At 35.5% G+C, this 18517-nt stretch overlaps 1 protein-coding gene across 1 annotated transcript; it reads right to left on the minus strand.

Moving 5' to 3' along the window:
• Positions 1-14464: 14464 nt before the first annotated feature.
• Positions 14465-17654, minus strand: LOC105780024 (scarecrow-like protein 21). The gene is made up of 2 exons (XM_012604097.2): positions 17534-17654; positions 14465-16745 (listed from the first exon to the last, which is right to left on the minus strand). The coding sequence occupies exon 2, from the start codon at positions 16594-16596 to the stop codon at positions 14842-14844; it is 1755 nt and encodes a 584-aa protein (XP_012459551.1). The 5' UTR covers positions 16597-16745; positions 17534-17654; the 3' UTR covers positions 14465-14841.
• Positions 17655-18517: the final 863 nt, after the last annotated feature.

Consider the following 18517-nt stretch of genomic DNA (forward strand, 5'->3'; position numbering starts at 1 on the left):
CTACACGTTTAAGAACTTTGGCTCTTTACGTCGTGCTCGTGCTGATTTTTCGATATCTGGGTCGTATTCGAGATCTCCGACTGAAGATCTGGTCATAAAGATAATCTAAACATTTGTAAGTGTTGCCAGTCCCCGGCAACGGCGCCAAAACTGATGGGTGTCAAATCCACCAATATAAACCTACGCCTTAATTTGCAAATTATGCAGTATAGGGAGTAGGGTCGATCCCTCAGAGACTGGTTTACTATAAATTGTTGCTCTCTTGACCAGATTTATGTCGGGGCAGCTGTCGTGCCCAAGAGATTCGGGGGGATACAATTTGATGACCTGAAATAAATAGAAAAATAACGTAAAAAGTAAAAGTTGAAAACAGGATAATAAAAATAGTGAAATAAATATTAAGAAAAATTAATTAGATTAAGCTCAGCCTTAAGTACGGATTTTCCCTCGTCTTTGATCCGATCCTCGAAATTAAATGAACTCCTCTTCTCCAATAAGCTAGTTATAGCTACCAAGGATGCCTCAGAAACCAACTCTTCCTTGTGTAAATTAGTTATGGAACATCCAATAACTAACCCTTACCGATCGAACAACCACGAAACGTTCGTGATTTAGAACTCTGGCAGCTTTGCGTTCTAGAAGAGCCTAGCTCGAACCAATGCCCTAAATCGCGTGGGACATTTAAATCTGGTCACTACTTCCCTTGACGGAACCAAACACCTATCTCCACTTGGCATGCCAATGTGTTCACAGAAAACCGATTAGAAGCGTTTCTTTTGGAATTCCAACTGTACGTCTAACCACACTAAATCAAATGACGTCTTTTTGACTTAATGTTTATCTGACTTTGTGAGTTGATAAAATTATACTCTTAATCTGGAGAAATAATAAGTACTGGAATTTAGGAGTTAAATTGCTCGGGTTCGTAACTCACGGGTTTTGACGAGATTAATTCCGACCTAAAGCTGAAAAATGGGTTTAGTTAGCTATGGTTTGGGGCATGTTGGTATTTGATAAATTAAATAAGATAAATGGGTGAAAAGATGGGTGACATGATTGATTGTGGGGGTTGGAAAAATATATTAAAGTGGGGTGGTTGACTATTGGGAATGAAAAGGGAATTTGAAAAAGAAATTGTAAATTGTGAGTGGTAACAAGCTGGAACTTTTAATGAATTGAAAGTAGAGAATACTAAAGACAATAAATATATTCGTGAATAGTTGAAAGTAAGGTAAATGGGTGGTTGGCTACTGGAAAGAAATTGAAGGAAAGGAAACTAAAGAAACAACAAATGCTACGTGAGAAAGGAGAGAATTGAAAGAAAAAAGCTTAATATTTTTATTATAAATAAATGAACAATACAGGCTCTATTTATACTAGTAGATTTACTAAATTAGGAGCCAACTAGTCATAGGAATTTAAGGAAAAAAATATTCCATGACAAAAAATATCCCAAAATAATCTCCCATTAAGTCAACAATTTCAGCTAATTATTCTTGGAAAAATTCTGCTCTGACCCTCCTTCTTTGCTTCTTTCTTCAATCTAGCCCAATTGTTTCATTTTTCTTCTATTTAGCCCCAAATTGCATTCCTGCACAAAATTCAATAAATATGACAAAATTAGTGGTGCATTCTCATAAATTAACCAAATTAATTACATAAAATATGTAACTTTAGCATTTAATCAAGACCCCATTAGCCCTTACCTTTTCCTGGTTTGCAGTGAAGATCTATCCTCTTTAGTGACTTTAGCGAACAAAGATGGATTATTAACAGGAGGAAAGGTTTGCCGTAGAGGACCAGATGTCTCCCATTTACTTTTTGTTGATCATTGTGTTTTCTTTAGGGAAGCTACAGGGAGAGGAGCTGGGTTATAAAATACATTCTGAGAGAATACGAAAGTTGTTTTGGACAACGCATCAACTTTCACAAATCGCTTATTTTTTATAACACTAATGTGCAGGATCAAGATAGGGAACAAATCTCTGAAATTATGGAGGTAAGGCACTCTTCGGATCCGGAGAGATACTTGGGGCTCCCTAACATGGTGGGTCGGAAAAAAGGCAAGCTTTTCAATTGCATAAAGATCACATCGCATAAATAGTTGGTGTATTAGACCACATTCCCAATGAGGGAAAGGTGTTTTTATTAAAAGTGTTTTGCAAAGTAATACCAACTTATTCATTGTCCTGTTTTCTGTTACTGTTATCTCTTTGTTTGGATCTTGAGCGTATTGTTAGTAGGTTTTGGTGGAAAAAGCATGGGAAAAAAATGAGGTATTCATTGGTGCTAGTGGGCAAAATTGTGTGATCTTAAGGAAAATGGTGGGATGGGGTTCAAGTGTCCTGCAAATTTTAATATTGCGCTTCTTTCAAAAAATAGGGGTGGCGTTTGTTATGCAGTATGAATTCATTACTGATGAGATCTGTAGAGGCTAAATATTACCCGAACTTGGATTTTCTAAATTCAAAATTAGGTACTCACCCTTCGTATACTTGGAAGAGTATATGGGCTACCAAAAAACTCCTCCAAACGGGTTGTGCTGATGAGTTGGACTGAGAACCAAAATAAATGTCTGGAACGATGCATGGAACCAAAATAAACTCCTTCAAATTATGTTTCTAACTTAATAGATTAGCAGCAAAGAAAATGGAATGTGCAGCTCATTACCAGAACTTTTGCAGCAGATGAAGCTACCAGGACACTTGCTCAGTTTCCTCATAATGACACGCTGGCCTGGAGGGGTGAAGCTTCCGGCGAATATTAGATTAGAAGTAGCTATAAAATCATCTTACAAGGTACAAACCTATCTATGCATTGAACCCATGCTCTCTTAGTAATCGAAATCGAACTGCTGTATTGTAGAGATCATCACTCTCTTTATCAGTGCAACCAACTTTATATATATTTTGTAAAATATCTTCTATCTCTTCTCAAAATGGTAAGCCACGCCAAAGTGTTGGACTACATCAATTAAGTGCAACTTTTGGGATGGTTTATCCATACTTGTGACCAACATTCTCCTCACTTCTTGCTTCAGTTCTTCATGTTCTAACTCACTTCTACCGTCCATATCCTGTGATTAAAAAACTTTCAATCCATTTCAAAAACTAAACAGCCATTTACAATAAGTAAAATTGCTAAAAGTTCAACTATTGTTGACAATTAAGACATTAGTAACTAATTTATATGTGACAAATTGAAATACATTAACAAATTTGTTTGATCTTACAAAAAAAATACATTGAAATTCGTTGAGGTTACTCTCAACAAGTTTGATATTGTATTTTCAAGGTATTTGTGCTCTAATTTAATCTCAAGATTTTGTCTTTATCCTTAAAGAGGGCATTAGACCCTTTGTCAATAGATCACAAGATGGTTCTAAGAGCTTAAGAGTTCACATAACTATGCTCAGTGTACAGGCCCAATTTTACCCGGGCCTTAAACACAACAAAATTAAAACAAAACCCCTAGCCCGATAAGCCCAAAAAGCTTAAAATTTTTAGAAACCCTAGGTTTTCCCTAACCCTTTTACGCCGCTCTCATGTGCTGTCGTACCCATGCCTCTGCCACCATCGCCTCTAACGCCTTCTGTCGCCACCTGCTCTACAAGGACCTGCAAACACGCAACAAAAGAAGCAGAAGCAGACAAGACTAGAATAGCAAAATTTATTTTCTTTCAGCTATAAAGCCGATTTGTAAAAAATGTAAAGGGGGATTTTTAAAAAAAAAAAGAAAAAAACATTAAGAGAAAGAAATACAAAGCAGAAAACAGATCAAAGGTTTTCTTTTTCCTCAATTATTCTATTCATAAGATTTTTTTTCTTTTTGTTTTGTCTACTCTTTTTTTTTAGAATATTAGTAATAAAAATTAAATAAAAAAGAACTTACGGGACGGTCATGGCCTCACCGTTGGAGTGCTTCTCCTCCGTCGTTCGGCTCAGGCCTAAAGGGGGTTGGAAAGTTTTCTTTTTCTTTGTTTTCGCGGGTTGAGAGATCTGGGATCTCAAGGATGTCACACGATGAGGGCTAAAAACCCCTTTTTCTCGCATGACTCCGGCCACCGTCCTCAGTGGCGCTGCGATGGAGATGAGGCAGACGGCGGCGGGGTTCCAAGCTTGGAACCCTAGCAAAGAAAGGGGAAGACCCTTTTATTTATTTTTTTTCTTCTGTTTGTTATAAGAAATGAAATAGCAGAAAAAAAACATTTAGCTTTTATAGGAATCGCAAAACGGCGTCGTATGGGCTTGGGGTTCAGAGACCAAAAACGGCGTCGTTTTGGTCTCTGACCCGCGACCCGACTCGTCCTATGCCCAGGATCCGCCCGTTTTGACTTTGGGGATATTTTCCACGTTGGTCCTTCCATTCTTCAGCGTGTTTCAATTCAGTGCTACCTTTTATCTTTTTTTAATTTCTTAATTTGGTCATGAAATTTTACTTTTGATTCATCTTGGTCCTTACCAAAACGACGAGTTCAGAGAGACTGGGATAATTTCTCTGTTGGTCCCCCTTGTTCTCATGCGCGTTCATTTGGGCCTTTATTCTGATTTTATTATTTATTTTGTTAAGACTGACACCTTAAATTCTGTCTAAGTCTCAATTTAGTCCCTTTTTATGCTTTTTTTATTATAATTTTGATTTCGAACTTTATTCTAGTCTCAATTTAACCCATTTTATTTATCATATTATTACTACTACTATTATTATTGTTAGTATTATATTTATTATTATTACTTGATTATTATTATAATTATCTACTCATTCGTACCTCTTTTAAATTTCAAATTTGATTATATATACATACATACATTTTCATAATATATATCAATATACATGTATATATTTTTACAAGTTATTTATATATACATACATACTGTATATTTTCATACATTTCATAATTTTATATACACACATCTTTTTATGTATATATACATACATACATTTTTATAATGTATATGCACGCTCATAATTTTTAATTTACATATATACATACCTATATTTTTGTCTCTTACAATTTATATACACATATATTTATATACATATTTTATTTTCATAAATATATATATATACACATACTTATATGTTTTATATTTTCATATAATTTATATATATATATATATATGTACATATTCTTATATATGCATACTTATTTTTTATACTTTATATATATACATGTATATATATATATACACGTATACATATATATACCTATATATGCATATTGTTTTTTTTATGTATATACATACATTCATATATTTTATAATTTGTAATTTAAATACATAGATATACATAAATATTGTATCTTTTGTAATTCATATTGTTATCAGTTGTTTTATTTGATGTTTATTTACTTGTTCATCATTATTTTTATGAAAAGCTTTAGCTCTTTTTACTTATTATTTCATGTACAATTGTTTTTCTATGTGTCTTTTTATTGTTGCACATATTATTTTACTTACATTATCATAATTGTCATCCCATTTCACCATTCTTTTAGATTCAAAAAGTTTAAAAATATAAGTAATACTCGGTATTTGGGATCTTCGAGATATTCGAGCCCTAACGTATTGGGTCAAATTTTCTTTGTTGAATCTAAATAATCGAGACTACTCTTTTTTATAAAAAACATAAATAAAAGCTCATTATTGGGAATTCAATACGTTGTGTCCTAATGCATTGGATATAACACGTTGTTTTCTCGAGATGAGGATTTTTCAAAAAATAATAAAGGCAATATTCTATATTTGGAAATTCGAGAAGCCGTGCCCTAACTTACTGAGTTTCGATTTTTCTCCCGTTGAACCTAAATAACCGAATATCCTTTTGAAATTGAAATAAACGAGGTTTAAATAAAAAATAAAAGGCAAGCTTACTCTCAAAAATACGAGGTGTCGTGTCCTAACTTACTGGATGTGATATCTTGCTACTTCGAGATAAAGAGGCATTTTTCATTTTGATTTATTCGAGTAATTTTAAAATAACACAATATAAAGAGGGATCGTATTTTTAAATTACTTTCGTGTTTTTCATTTTCGACACCAAGACATTAAGCAATCAACTAGGTACCAATTTTGGGCGTTACGAGGGTGCTAATCCTTCCTCGTACATAACCGAATACCGAACCTGTTTTTCTGAATTTCGTGGACCAAAATCGTTATTTTAATAAAATCAAATTGTTTATTAAAAACAACCACTTTTCTATGTGATCCGATCACACCTTATCAAAAAGGATTGGTGGCGACTCCCGTTTTCGTTTTTGTTTTCAAAATCCAAGTCGACCCCGTTTTATCAAAAAAATGGTGTCAATAGCTTGGCGACTCCGCTGGGGACATTTAGAAAGTCAGGCCGTAAAATTGATTGTTTTTGTCTTATTGTCGAAATTTAAAAATTTAATTTTATGATCTTCTCTTTGCATGTGTTTGTATGATTATTGTGTTTTATAACTTGTCATCATATTGCATAAAGACTGTTAGTCTTTCCCTTTTAAGTGGGAGTGAGAAGCTACCCCTTCGTGAGGTTTTCACCTCCGTGCAGGATAGTGGATCACTTTCGGGATACATCCGTACCTATGTCTTCGTGAGATTTTCATCTCCGTGCAGCCATAGGGAAATGTATTCCCCTGAACTGAACTCGGTCTGTATGAGCCTATAATGGGTGAAGATCGAGGAATCTGTTGGTTCGGGTACCTTGTCCTTAGAGCCAAACCGCATATAGTGGACTTAGGAACTTAACCTAGATAGAGCCACTCCAAACCCCTAGTAGTTACCTGATTAGGTACTTTCTGTTTTCCTTGTTTGTTTCTATTTTGTACTAACCCCTCTTGTTGTGTTTTGATTATGATTGCATTGTATTTGCATCTTAGGAAAGAGATATTGATTCAAGTTCGATTACTAAATTAGAAAGCTTGTCATGGAATACGAATTCCTTGATAAAGTGGAAAACAATACGACTTCCCGAATATATTCTGAGAAACACAAGAAGAACGATGGAAGAGTTCGTGACCTTGTTTCGTGGCCTGAGGATTCAAGGCGATCGTCTGAGAATCTTCGATGTTCCAACCCCTTAAAGAAGCTGACGGACCTCATGGAGACAGGTAGGTGGTGAATCGCGACCAAGATCAAGAAAAGGAGCCAGCAGTGGCATCTATTGGCGAGATTACCCCAAACGTGCGGATGAAGAAAAAGATCGATGTTGTTTCTTGGAATATGAGGGTAAGGCCGTACATGTATCCATTTTATGTAAAGGAATTTACTTTCTAGAAAAGTTTCCTAAATGTAATTGAATAAAAATCTATGTCTCTTTAGGCATACATTTCATGTATTCGCATTACATGCATTAAAGTCCATTAAAAGGGTCTAATTGAGAAATTTTATTTCAGCTAATCTGGAAACCGACAAAAGCTCACCCATTAAGCATCAATACGGTACTCATCGAAAGACTAAGGAAATGGACCAAAGATTAGAGAAACTGGAGCAAATGTAAAATGATATGCAAGAATGGTTACAAGTACAAATGCAAAAGAGGCTAGATAAAATTCAAGAAGACATGACGGAAAAACTGATCAAGGCTCAAAAGGATGCGATGGCCGAATTGACCCACCTACTGACTAAAGGCGTAAATAAGGGGAAGGGTCCTATGGTTAAAGATGAAGGAGAAGACAAGGATAGACCTATCTATCCTCTAGGCTTTATGCCTCTGAATGCGCAGATTCAGACTGAGATACCTCCGCACAGATCCTCTATTTCAATTGGGCCTCAGAGGTTTCAAACTGATGTTTCAATGCCGATTAACTTCCAGGCTGGATCAGGTTCTAATCCTAGAGATAACCCAGTGAATCTTGTTATTCCCGATTTCGATGCAATGGCTGAAAAAGGAAAGGCGAACGTAGAACTATCAAAACAATGGGAGGATAGGTGTAAATGGTTGGAGGAAAAATTCAAAACCCTAGAAAGCGCCAATAGTCACCATGGAATTGATGCGAAAGATCTGAGCTTGGTTCCAGACTTAGTACTCCCTCACAAGTTTAAGATGCCTAAATTTGAGAAATATAGTGGGACCAGTTGCCCACAAGCCCATATCACCATGTTCTGTAAGAGAATGACTGGGTATATTAACAATGATCAACTATTAATACATTGTTTTCAGGATAGCCTTATTGGAGTAGCGTCAAAATGGTACAATCAGTTGAGTCGCACCGAGATTGGTTCATAGAGGAACCTAGCACAGGCTTTCATGAAACAATACAATCATGTAACGAATATGGTTCCCAATAGAATCACTTTACAAAATTTGGAAAAGAAATCGAATGAAAGTTTTAGGTAGTATGCACAGAGGTGGAGGGAGGTTGCAGTCCAGGTTCAGCCACCCCTCTTGGAAAAAGAGATGACAATGCTCTTCATCAATACGCTGAAGGCGCCGTTCATTACGCATATGTTAGGAAGCGCAACAAAAAGTTTTTCTGACATAGTTATGAATGGTGAAATGATTGAGAATGCTATAAGAGCCAAAAAATTGAGGCAGAAGAGAGTGATAAGAGGTCAACCCCAAGGAGAAGAGAAAATGAGGTGAACAACACAAGTTACTCAAGGTCAGTAAGTCATCCAAGTAAAGGGGTCGCTAGTCAACAAAGTTCATTAAGACAAGAATCTTATGTGAAACAAGGCACTGAGAACCTCCAGTTCACACCAATTCTGATGTCGTACAAGGAGCTGTATCAAAGCTTATTCAACGCGCCCATTGTTGCCCCTCTCTACACAAAGCCTCCACAGCCTCCATACCCCAGATGGCACGACGCAAATGCACAATGCGAATATCATGCGGGAAAAATGGGGCATTCCATAGAAAACTGCATTGCCTTTAAAAAACTGATTGAAAGGCGTATCAGTATGGGCGTCGTTAAATTTGATGATTCCTCCAGTGCGGCGAATCCATTACCCAATCATAATTGATAAATTGAGTGAATGCAATGCAAAAGCAACTGAAGAAGAGACCTTGTTAAATATCTGCCATTATAAATTTGGAGTGTTCTAAACAATTAGACTGCGGAAGAAATCCCTATAGTTTTTAGAGCTTTTCTAGAATAATGTTCAGAACATTTTTGTTGTTTTTAGCCTAGAAATGATAGAAATTCCTTTGTGAAATAGGCTTATGTCTGAACGTTGTTAGTTTAATGAAGTACATCTTTGCAATTATTTCTAAGCCAATATTTTCATTCTTTACAATTCCAGATTCTTTTATTCTTTTGAATTGTTATTCATTCATTCATAATCATATGGTACAAATAATTATTCATGAATTTATACATTATTTTGTATATTCTTCGGTGCTTATTATGGGTCCCCGGATATCAATTACGTGAATGACTCTGCTACAGACCCAGATTTTCCTTTTGAGTAAGGCATGTGTTCAGAGAGGTCTCAGGACTTTGAAAATGACCAAGATTGTAGCTTACCTCCGGACTTATTGAGGATGGTTGAGCAGGAGGTTAGACAGATCCTACCTCACAATGAATCATCAGAAATTGCGAGCTTGGTGAAGATTAGAATTGACCTGACCGCAAAAATAAAGTGAGACATCATTAAGATACCTCTAGAGTTCGAAGATATCTTTGTAGGATCATACCAGGATATGCCCGGGTTAAGCACTGATAATGAAATCTGCACAACAGCACGATGTCAAAATTTGTATGAACGATGTAATTCTTTACCGGGGCAATGCCTTTCTTGTTAACTCAGTATAGCTTTGCCTATTTGAAGTCGAGTTTTCATCTCTTCAAGTTTTGTTAGATTTTATCCTGATTGAAGAAGAGCGTCCAAAGTTTCCTATCGAAGTTTCGCCCCAGAAGGCTCTATGAAAGAAATCTGATGCAAAAAAAGATTTTTCATATACAGGATGAAACTGGAAGATCTTATCGAAAGGGATGACATGGACTTGCCTAATCCTATGGGTTCAGACCCAATCCCAAAAAAAAAAAGAAAAATCAAAGTCAAAAGCAAAAGAAAAAAAGAAAAATAATCAAAATCAAAATCAAAATGAAAATAAAAAATGAGAAAAAGAAAAGAAAATGAGAGGCCAAGGCGAAAACCCAAAAAGGGCGCTTTGTGACCAAAGGTGGTTTTGAGTTGAAAACCCGAAAAGGGTGACTCAAATTTTGAGCAAAATGGGGCATGGACATCACCATTATCGAAGACTTCTAATGGGCATTACTTCACTATTGAGATCATTAATTACTTCATCAAATAGATAGAGGCTACTGCATGCGTCAATGTCATCATATCACCGTACTGCAAGACAATAGATTTCAACAAAAAATGAAAAATAAGAATGAAAAATGAAAAATGGAGAAGCTAGGGGAAAACCCGCAAAGGGCGCCTTAGGCCAAAGGGGATTTAAGCTGAAAACCCGAAAAGGCGGCTCAAATACTGATCGGAATGGGGCATGAGGTGATTTAAGCTGCTCAAATTTTGATCATATTGGGGCATATGGTGATCTTGTTATGCCTGAATCAACAGGAAAGGATGGGCGACATCTTGGGGCATCGACAGAGCACTATAGATCTCCTAAACACATGTTCAACTCAAAATGGTCTTCAAAAAGTTTGTACAGAGAAGTTCAAGCTGCGATATCGGGGGCACCCAATTCTCATATTATTTGTTATTCTTGAAATATTTTTTCTTTTCCAAGATATACATTCTCAATCAATTTCTTTGTCATCTTTCTTTACTATTTTTGATAATTTGTTCTTTCGAGCTATGCTCAGAACCAATTTTATTCTTATCCATTGTTATGACCTTTTTGCAAACATGTTGCATTGGAATAATGATTAATGGACTAATAAAACTTTCACAAAGAAAGTTTTGCATGTTACTCTGAAAAGTTTCTAAATAATATAGGAGCCTGAAGCAGGACTATTGTTTAGAACACACCAAATTTAAAGGTTGGAAATTTGGGAAGGAATAGTCTAAATTTAGATTTTTTCTTTGGATTTTTTATTGTCAAATGTGTTGATTGACATGACGCCATGTTGGTGACAAAGCTTGAATAAACAAGAAAGCAATGATCATCAAGCAATAGGAAGAGGTTACCTCGGGGAAGAGAGCCCTCATTTGCACATGAGTCTTTGTTACGACACCCTGGGAATGGTGTAAGGGACCAGAAGGATTTAGATCTTGTATCCTTGAATTGTGATAGGAAAGGGTTGAGGAAAAGCCATATTTCTACCCTTGGATTACAATGGGAGAATGATGGTACAAATTTTGTGCCCCGATGGATTAAACTTTGAGGTCTACAATGGGGGCAACTTGGCTAAATGTTTCTTCAGAAAAGTCAGTCAAGCAAGAAGGCATTATAGCACGTCAGTCACAAAGCCTTAATAAACTTCGAGTAATGACAACCTAGGCGGGATCGTTCTCGAAAAAATAAAATTCTGCATTCATGCAAACACTATTCACACATGTCTAGTTAGGAGCATTTGATTCATTTTGATCATGCCATCCTAATCATTAGGCATAATTAGGTTCATTATACAGGTCATGTTCCCCAGAGAACGGATCAGTGAAGATCAAAAACAAAGCCTTGCCTCCATCGGTTGTAGTGGAGCAGGTTAAAGATAGTAGATCTTGCATTCCTGCATTGACAGCAAAACAGATCGAAAACAAAGCCTTGCCTCCACCGGTTCCAGTGGAGCTGGTTGAAGATAGCAAATCTTACCTTCCTGCGTTAACAGTGAAGTAGATCGAAAACAAAGCCTTGCCTCCATCGGTTGTAGTGGAGCTGGTTAAAGATAGCAGATCTTGCCTTCCTGCGTTAACAGCGAAGCAGATCGAAAACAAAGCCTTGCCTCCGTCGGTTGCAGTGGAGCTGGTTGAAGATAGCAGATCTTGCCTTCCTACATTAACAGCGAAGCAGATCGAAAACAAAGCCTTGCCTCCATCGGTTGTAGTGGAGCTGGTTGAAGATAGCAGATCTTGCCTTCTTGCATTAGCAGCGAAGCAGATCAAAAATAAAATCTTGCCTCCATCGATTACAACTGTTTTCGACATCACTACAAACAAACCGTTTCGTTCCCATTGCCTTAAAGTTTATGGTTTCATTCTTATCATAAAATATAAACATATACTATAAATATGTTTGCAAGCAGAGAAAAATTTATTATCAGAATCTATTTGATAAGTGTGCAATGCAAGATCTATTTACTAAACAAATTCATGTCAGTGAATTGCTTTCAACAATCAACAATAAAATTTAAGAGTGAAATAAAATTTAAGTAGATTTTTCTATCAATTTTTGGAGGTTCGGGGTAGGTTATATTTTATTAAGTCAAGTTGGGATCAAGTGAAGGTGATAAAGCTTTAGATCGAAGTTAGGCAAGCAAAAATCCAACCCATTTCATTGTCATCATTATCAAATTCCCGCATAGAAAAAGGAGTCCTAATTTTTAAAAAAGTAATATACTAATTTTGAAGATTAAAACCACAATACTAATATTTTAACATATCAATGGATTCAAATAAAATTTTTATTCTACATTACAAATCCTGACATATTAAATTTTATATCAAAATTTTGTAAATATAGCAAATAGTTTCAAAATAGATTTTCTATTGTTTTTAATTGATTGTTAAGATTTTATAAATTTGGTATTTTGAATTCGTATTGGGCAATCCAATGGTACTTCGATAGAGAAAAGGTTACACATTAAGAAAGATTATATGGTTCTCCTATATATCATTAGCATTTACAGGTAAGTCGGTATGGAATCATTTAAGGCATGGATGGTTGTCCTATGTATTTTTCACAAGTCTGTGTGCTATTCAACCTTTTCATTAATTCATAAATGTATGAATCGCTTTGGGTGGATCTGAGAAAGTATTTAGTTTTTATCATTGATTAAATTATATGTGAGTTATTTTAGTAAAAGTATTTAGTATTTTTTTATTCAAAAAATGGATAGATTAATCTATGTATCTTAGATCAAAGAGAAAATTAGTATTTCTATCAAAAATTCCATCCATTTAATTGTTAAAAGCTGACGTGGTTGACGAATCATCCCATCTTCAAAAACTGAAGAGTCCCTTTTTCTAAAAGTTATATGTTAATTTAGAATATCAAAACACAATACTTATGGATTTCAAACAATCGATGAATTCGGATACATTTTCACATCTAGTTTTTGTTCTTAAAGAATTGATATGACAAATTTTGATAGATTTAAATGTTATATTAGAATTTTACAGTTTTAAGATAATCAAAAGTTGATATATAAATAGATAGATATATATTTATAGGGTGAGATCCATTTGCGCTAGTGTAAAACTAAAATAATTTTACACATTTTATATTTTTTATCGATTGATATTTTACCAATTCAACCATTAAATTTATTAATATAATTATACTTGTGTTATGCATATAAAATCTTAAATCGATATAATGTCTCAATCATGTCAATCTAAAATATGGCCTATACTACTATATATATAATGATTGAATTTTTTTATTTTAAACAAATAGTTAGAAAATTTTAATTTACTTCAAACTTGATATACATGATCTACATGACTGAAACATGAAATATGACAATCTAATTATTAAAATATTAGTCATACAAAAGTTCTTTGAAATGTGAAAACTCATTTTATTTTACACCGATGTAAGTGGATCTCTCCTCCATTATATATTTTTATATATAAATCATATAATGTAGGGTATACAAGCATTTTAAGAAATAATCATTCATGACATATTAGTATTATAATAAGTGGATACCTTCTTTACCCGACACTTCATCAATTATAATATTAATATAATTTTAATATAAAATTTTATGTCTTTTATATTAACAATAATACCGATATCACCGAATTAAGGCCTAATCTACCTTCAATATTAAATCTATGCAAATTTTTTGATGTGTGTGTAAAGAAAGTGATAATGGTAAAAGGGGGGAATCTTATCATTTTATAATTAAAGTGATGTTTTAATCTTAGTTATAGATTCAATTTTGATGAAGGATAAAAAATTGTTAATTTCGTATTAGTATAGGCAGAGCCCAGTCTCTCTTAAGATGCATAATTTTGTCATTATTTACTTTTGAAAACGTGAAATTTGTGTTATCCAATATATTATTTTAATTGGTATGACTTAAAAGGGCTAATTATTTTTCTCGTCTCTTATGTCATATCCAAAAGAGTACAGTGTTTGGTGGCCTTGATTGCCATCCACATAATTGTGATTTCGCTAGCCAAATAGTATTTGATGGCCATGATTTCATGCACGTTTTTAATGTCCTGCTACCGACTATGTTTCAAGTGAGTACATTTGTAGGAAACAGTCAGATTCTATACTGATCTTCTTTGATTTTAACCATTAATGCATGATTGATATTCGTTTGGGTTGGACAAGTGAATATAAAGAGTCTTGGGTGTATGCTGATCAGCCCAGCGGAAGTGTATGCAAATCCATAAAAACAATGAAAAGCAGTTATCTGGTCTCCTCTATCTATCTATTAATATATACTGTAGAATACAGGGGATACATGTGGACTGTGTTACATACATTGACTCATAAACCTGAAAAGAATGCATCCCTCAATTTTCTTACGCATACATCGAATCCTATGAAAAAAACAAATGAACAAAGGGAAACCGTGGTGATTGCCTAATGGTATGAGAAAATGTCACCCTTTTGGATCATAGGGATGTTATTCAACATATTTCAACAGCTGATACTAACAACAGTATCATTGTCCATTAGTACCATGGGATGAAGTTATCTTATCATCCGTCACCTATTAGAAAAAATCAACTGATTATTTCGTTTCTAACTTTGTATGAATCTCACTCAGCTGTCACAGTGCCAAGCAGAAGCTGATATAAGGTTCCTATCCTTCCACCCCAACAACATAGCGCCATCCTTCTCTACCAGCTTATAATGTTTAGAGTAACACCTCAGCAAGCCTCGTATCACGGAATTGACATAAGAGCTTAAAGGGTATTGTCGAAATCCTGCCATTGTTAATCTAGACTTCCACTTACCAAAGAGTTCATGACGCTCAACCCTCTCCTTTCCCTCACAAGCAATGATATTCACAATATCCCTGGCCAGGCAATGTTCTTCCACGTTAACTCGTTCCTTTCTGTCCCTTGGCAGTGTTTCATCTATGGACTCAAACATTGCCAAGTAGTACTCCAGAGTCTCTATGAACCTGGGGAGGAAAGGGGCCGTGTTCGTGTTTGATTCTTGCTCTACCAATGTGGTAACCTTGGGAGACAGTGACTTTACCATACGTAGAAGCCCATCCCTAGGATTGTTCACATCAACGCTCTCGTCAGGGGTGTGATGGAGCTGCAGAGGGAAGTTGACAGCCAGAGCCTCCCCAGGCCTGACATCAAGCATGTCCCTTGTGATATCTGGTGCAAAAACTGGCATTCCCTGAAACTCAACTGGAATATTGAACTTCTCAGATAGTGCTTCCAAACGTCTTTTAACTGCTTCCAATCCACCACCACGAGCATATTTAGAAATAGGATCATCAATTCCTGTAATCCGGACATGAGGAGCTCCACCTGGTCTAGCTGCAAGTGCCTGCAAGAGAGTCATCCATTGTGTTCCCTGAGCAATCTGGAAATCAATAATGTGAATGCGATCTTCGGTTCGGCATGCTTCAGCAATGGCTCCATTGGCTGCCATGTGCCCGAACTTTAAGTAAGGGCAGATTTCATACAGGACTTGCATGTAGGACAGCAAGTCCTTGCCTTCAGGCTCTCTGCAATGAAGGGCACGATATATGCTAGACCCTGATGCTTCCTTCCTTGCCACCAACCCTTCCACCATGTAAGCACCAAGACGCTGGACCGGTTCCCCACTGATAGAGACAGCACCCCTGGCCTTCGCAATCAACTTATCAAATTCATCCATATTGTTTTCAGAGAGAACTTTAGCACAAGCAATCAGCAACTGCTTCAGATTGCCGGGTGGAATACCCAGCCAAGAGAAATCCTCTATTGATTTCTGGCGTTTTTCAACATGAGAAACTTCAGTCGATTGCCTATGCTTAGAGACAAAGGATGTCTGAGGCAGAAGTGCCAAAGATCCTTGGCGCTCCTGACTCCATGCCCTAGATCGCTGGCCTGCAGTCTGTGGTCTACTACTTTCTCCGTGGGAAACACTAGGGGTGGTTAAGTCTTCATTCTCATCAGGTGCCATAAGTGCGGTCTCCAATTCCTGCAAAGTGTATATTACTTTGTGGCCAGAATTTGCATCTTGCGTATAAGAAGTTCCACCAGAACTGAACAATAAGCTTTCACTCCTGCAGCCCAGAGAGGGACTCAACCGATGGAAACAAGTGTTAGATTCAAGCGAAGAGTTGCAAGAAGGGCTAAGTCCTGAGAGATTCTCAGTAGAGCTATGCTGCTCCTGACTGTCACTCAACGTAGTGTTGGTATCACAATCAAATGGAGTAAAAAAAGGTGAGTTGGGTGAGTTTCCTATATCAGATTTCAAAGAACTAAACAGCCTATTAGGTATTGAAGGAAAAGTTGAGTAGGATAGGCCTGCACCAGTCACACCGTATCCGAAAAGCTGGTGTGAGTCCATGCTATGGGTTTGACATCAGCTTTCCAACTCAATGAAGAGATCTCAGAAAATTTATAGGCAGCTTAGGACAGGATTGTCAACCACTTTTTCACAACTATAAGAAACTTCAACACTATAATAGAAGTTATGCCTTCAAAAACAAAATTGACCTGCAAAATGAAAAAAATGCAAGGAACAGTTAAGTTATTGCTCACAGTTGTGCAGATGGCAAACAAAAGTTAAAGAGAAAGAGAGAGAGCAGTCCAAATTGAAGAGCTAAACCCATGTGCATAAATATATCCTATGCCAAGAACCTAGATACTAAGAATCAAATCATAATTTCTTGGTGGACAATCTATTGTAAATAGTAAACAGTAATCTCTTAGGTTGATGACCACATGCATGGTCAAAAAAATCTTTATGATTAATTTATGATTTCTTGGTCGGTAATAATATATCAACACAATAAAAAATAGCTCGATCAACATTCAACAATGTAAAAACTCTGTCCAGATATATAAAACGCATAACAAAGACATACTGATCATATACAATAAATTTCTCGAATCATAAACAGCTAAACTATCACCCGCAAGAAAAGAAATTGACGCAAAGGGAAAATCGTGTACTTCAGCTTTCAGTAGAATTTTTGCATAAGTTGCAGACATAAGTTTCCTCGACAACTTCTAATCAAAAAGAAAAAATAAATAAAAAAAAACCTACTAATCAACAGCTGTTGTTTACAGAGAATTAGAGGGGACAAAATGAAAGCACTTAAATTACCAAAGATGCTTCAATCCTTACTTCCTTTTCATTTCCCAGAGAACTAAAACGGCTAAAAGGAAACCCAGAAACAAGCTTAAAAAAACTAATTCAAATAAAATCCAATTGGTCAGCAAAGAATTCGAAAGAAAACATGAAGAAAAATTCAATTTAATCCTAATTTCCCAAAATTTACCTTGAAATTCTTGTTTCCGAGGAATCAATAATCAAAGCTCAAAGCTCCAAATGAATGAATAAATAAATAAATTTCTTATTCTTTCACTAAGACTTGGACTTTAGTTTTTAAATCTTTTTCAAAGTTTGAAATTGAAAAACAAAGAAACAAGCAACTGAGTCTTCTATTTATAGGAGAGAAAGAGGGAGGATGTAACGGAATTCTTTTCTTTTTAGGCGATAATTATAACGGTAACGGTTTCTCGAAAAGGTGCAGTGTCTTTTTATTCGTATTTGAACTGCACGGCGTTAAAGGAAAACTAACGGGCCGCCGACCATGTTCACACGTTCGACAACATTCTTGGATATTTCCTTTTTTTTATTATTCTTGAAATGCGTGGCAAATGACAATCGCTGACTCCACGCGCGTGCCTACACTGTGTGAAATAAACTCAGTCTTGTTTTGCCCACAGATTTTATCGGATTTCTTTGTTTTACTCATCTTAATTTTACGTTTGGGAAATATTGTGGTTCTTAAGACTCCTCTCCTATCCATTTCATCTTTCTTCTTTTAAACAACAATATAACTTAAACAATACTTAATTAAAAAATATTCGTTTTAAATACTCAAATAAATTAAACGAATTTAGAATTTTGAAATAAATACTTGCTTCCTTAACTCATTCCATTTTTTATTTAAACCTCAATCAATTATAAGCTTCGCAATTGAATCCTTTTTTATCTAAATCAAGTTCCAAACTTAACAAATGATTTCATATTGGGCTTGAGCTTTCTTTTGTCCAAATTAGTCCTTGAAAACCCTGAAGTATATGCTCCAATATGGGAACAATTGCTAAGTTATGCCTTAATCTTGAGCCAAAAACAAGTTCAATCCTAATATGAGAATAGTTGTCAAGTTTAAGCCCTAAACGGTTTATGATGTGAATTAAAATAATGAAAATTAGATTTGACCCTTTTGATTATTAGTTTTGTTTAGGGACTCAAT

This window comes from Gossypium raimondii, chromosome 1 (genome assembly GCF_025698545.1).
Source record: "Gossypium raimondii isolate GPD5lz chromosome 1, ASM2569854v1, whole genome shotgun sequence".
Classification (NCBI taxonomy): Eukaryota; Viridiplantae; Streptophyta; class Magnoliopsida; order Malvales; family Malvaceae; genus Gossypium; species Gossypium raimondii.

Coding starts and splice junctions, on each gene's coding strand:
- LOC105780024 (XM_012604097.2), bottom strand. CDS start 16,596: ATGGACTCACACCAGCTTTTCGGATACGGTGTGACTGGTGCAGGCCTA.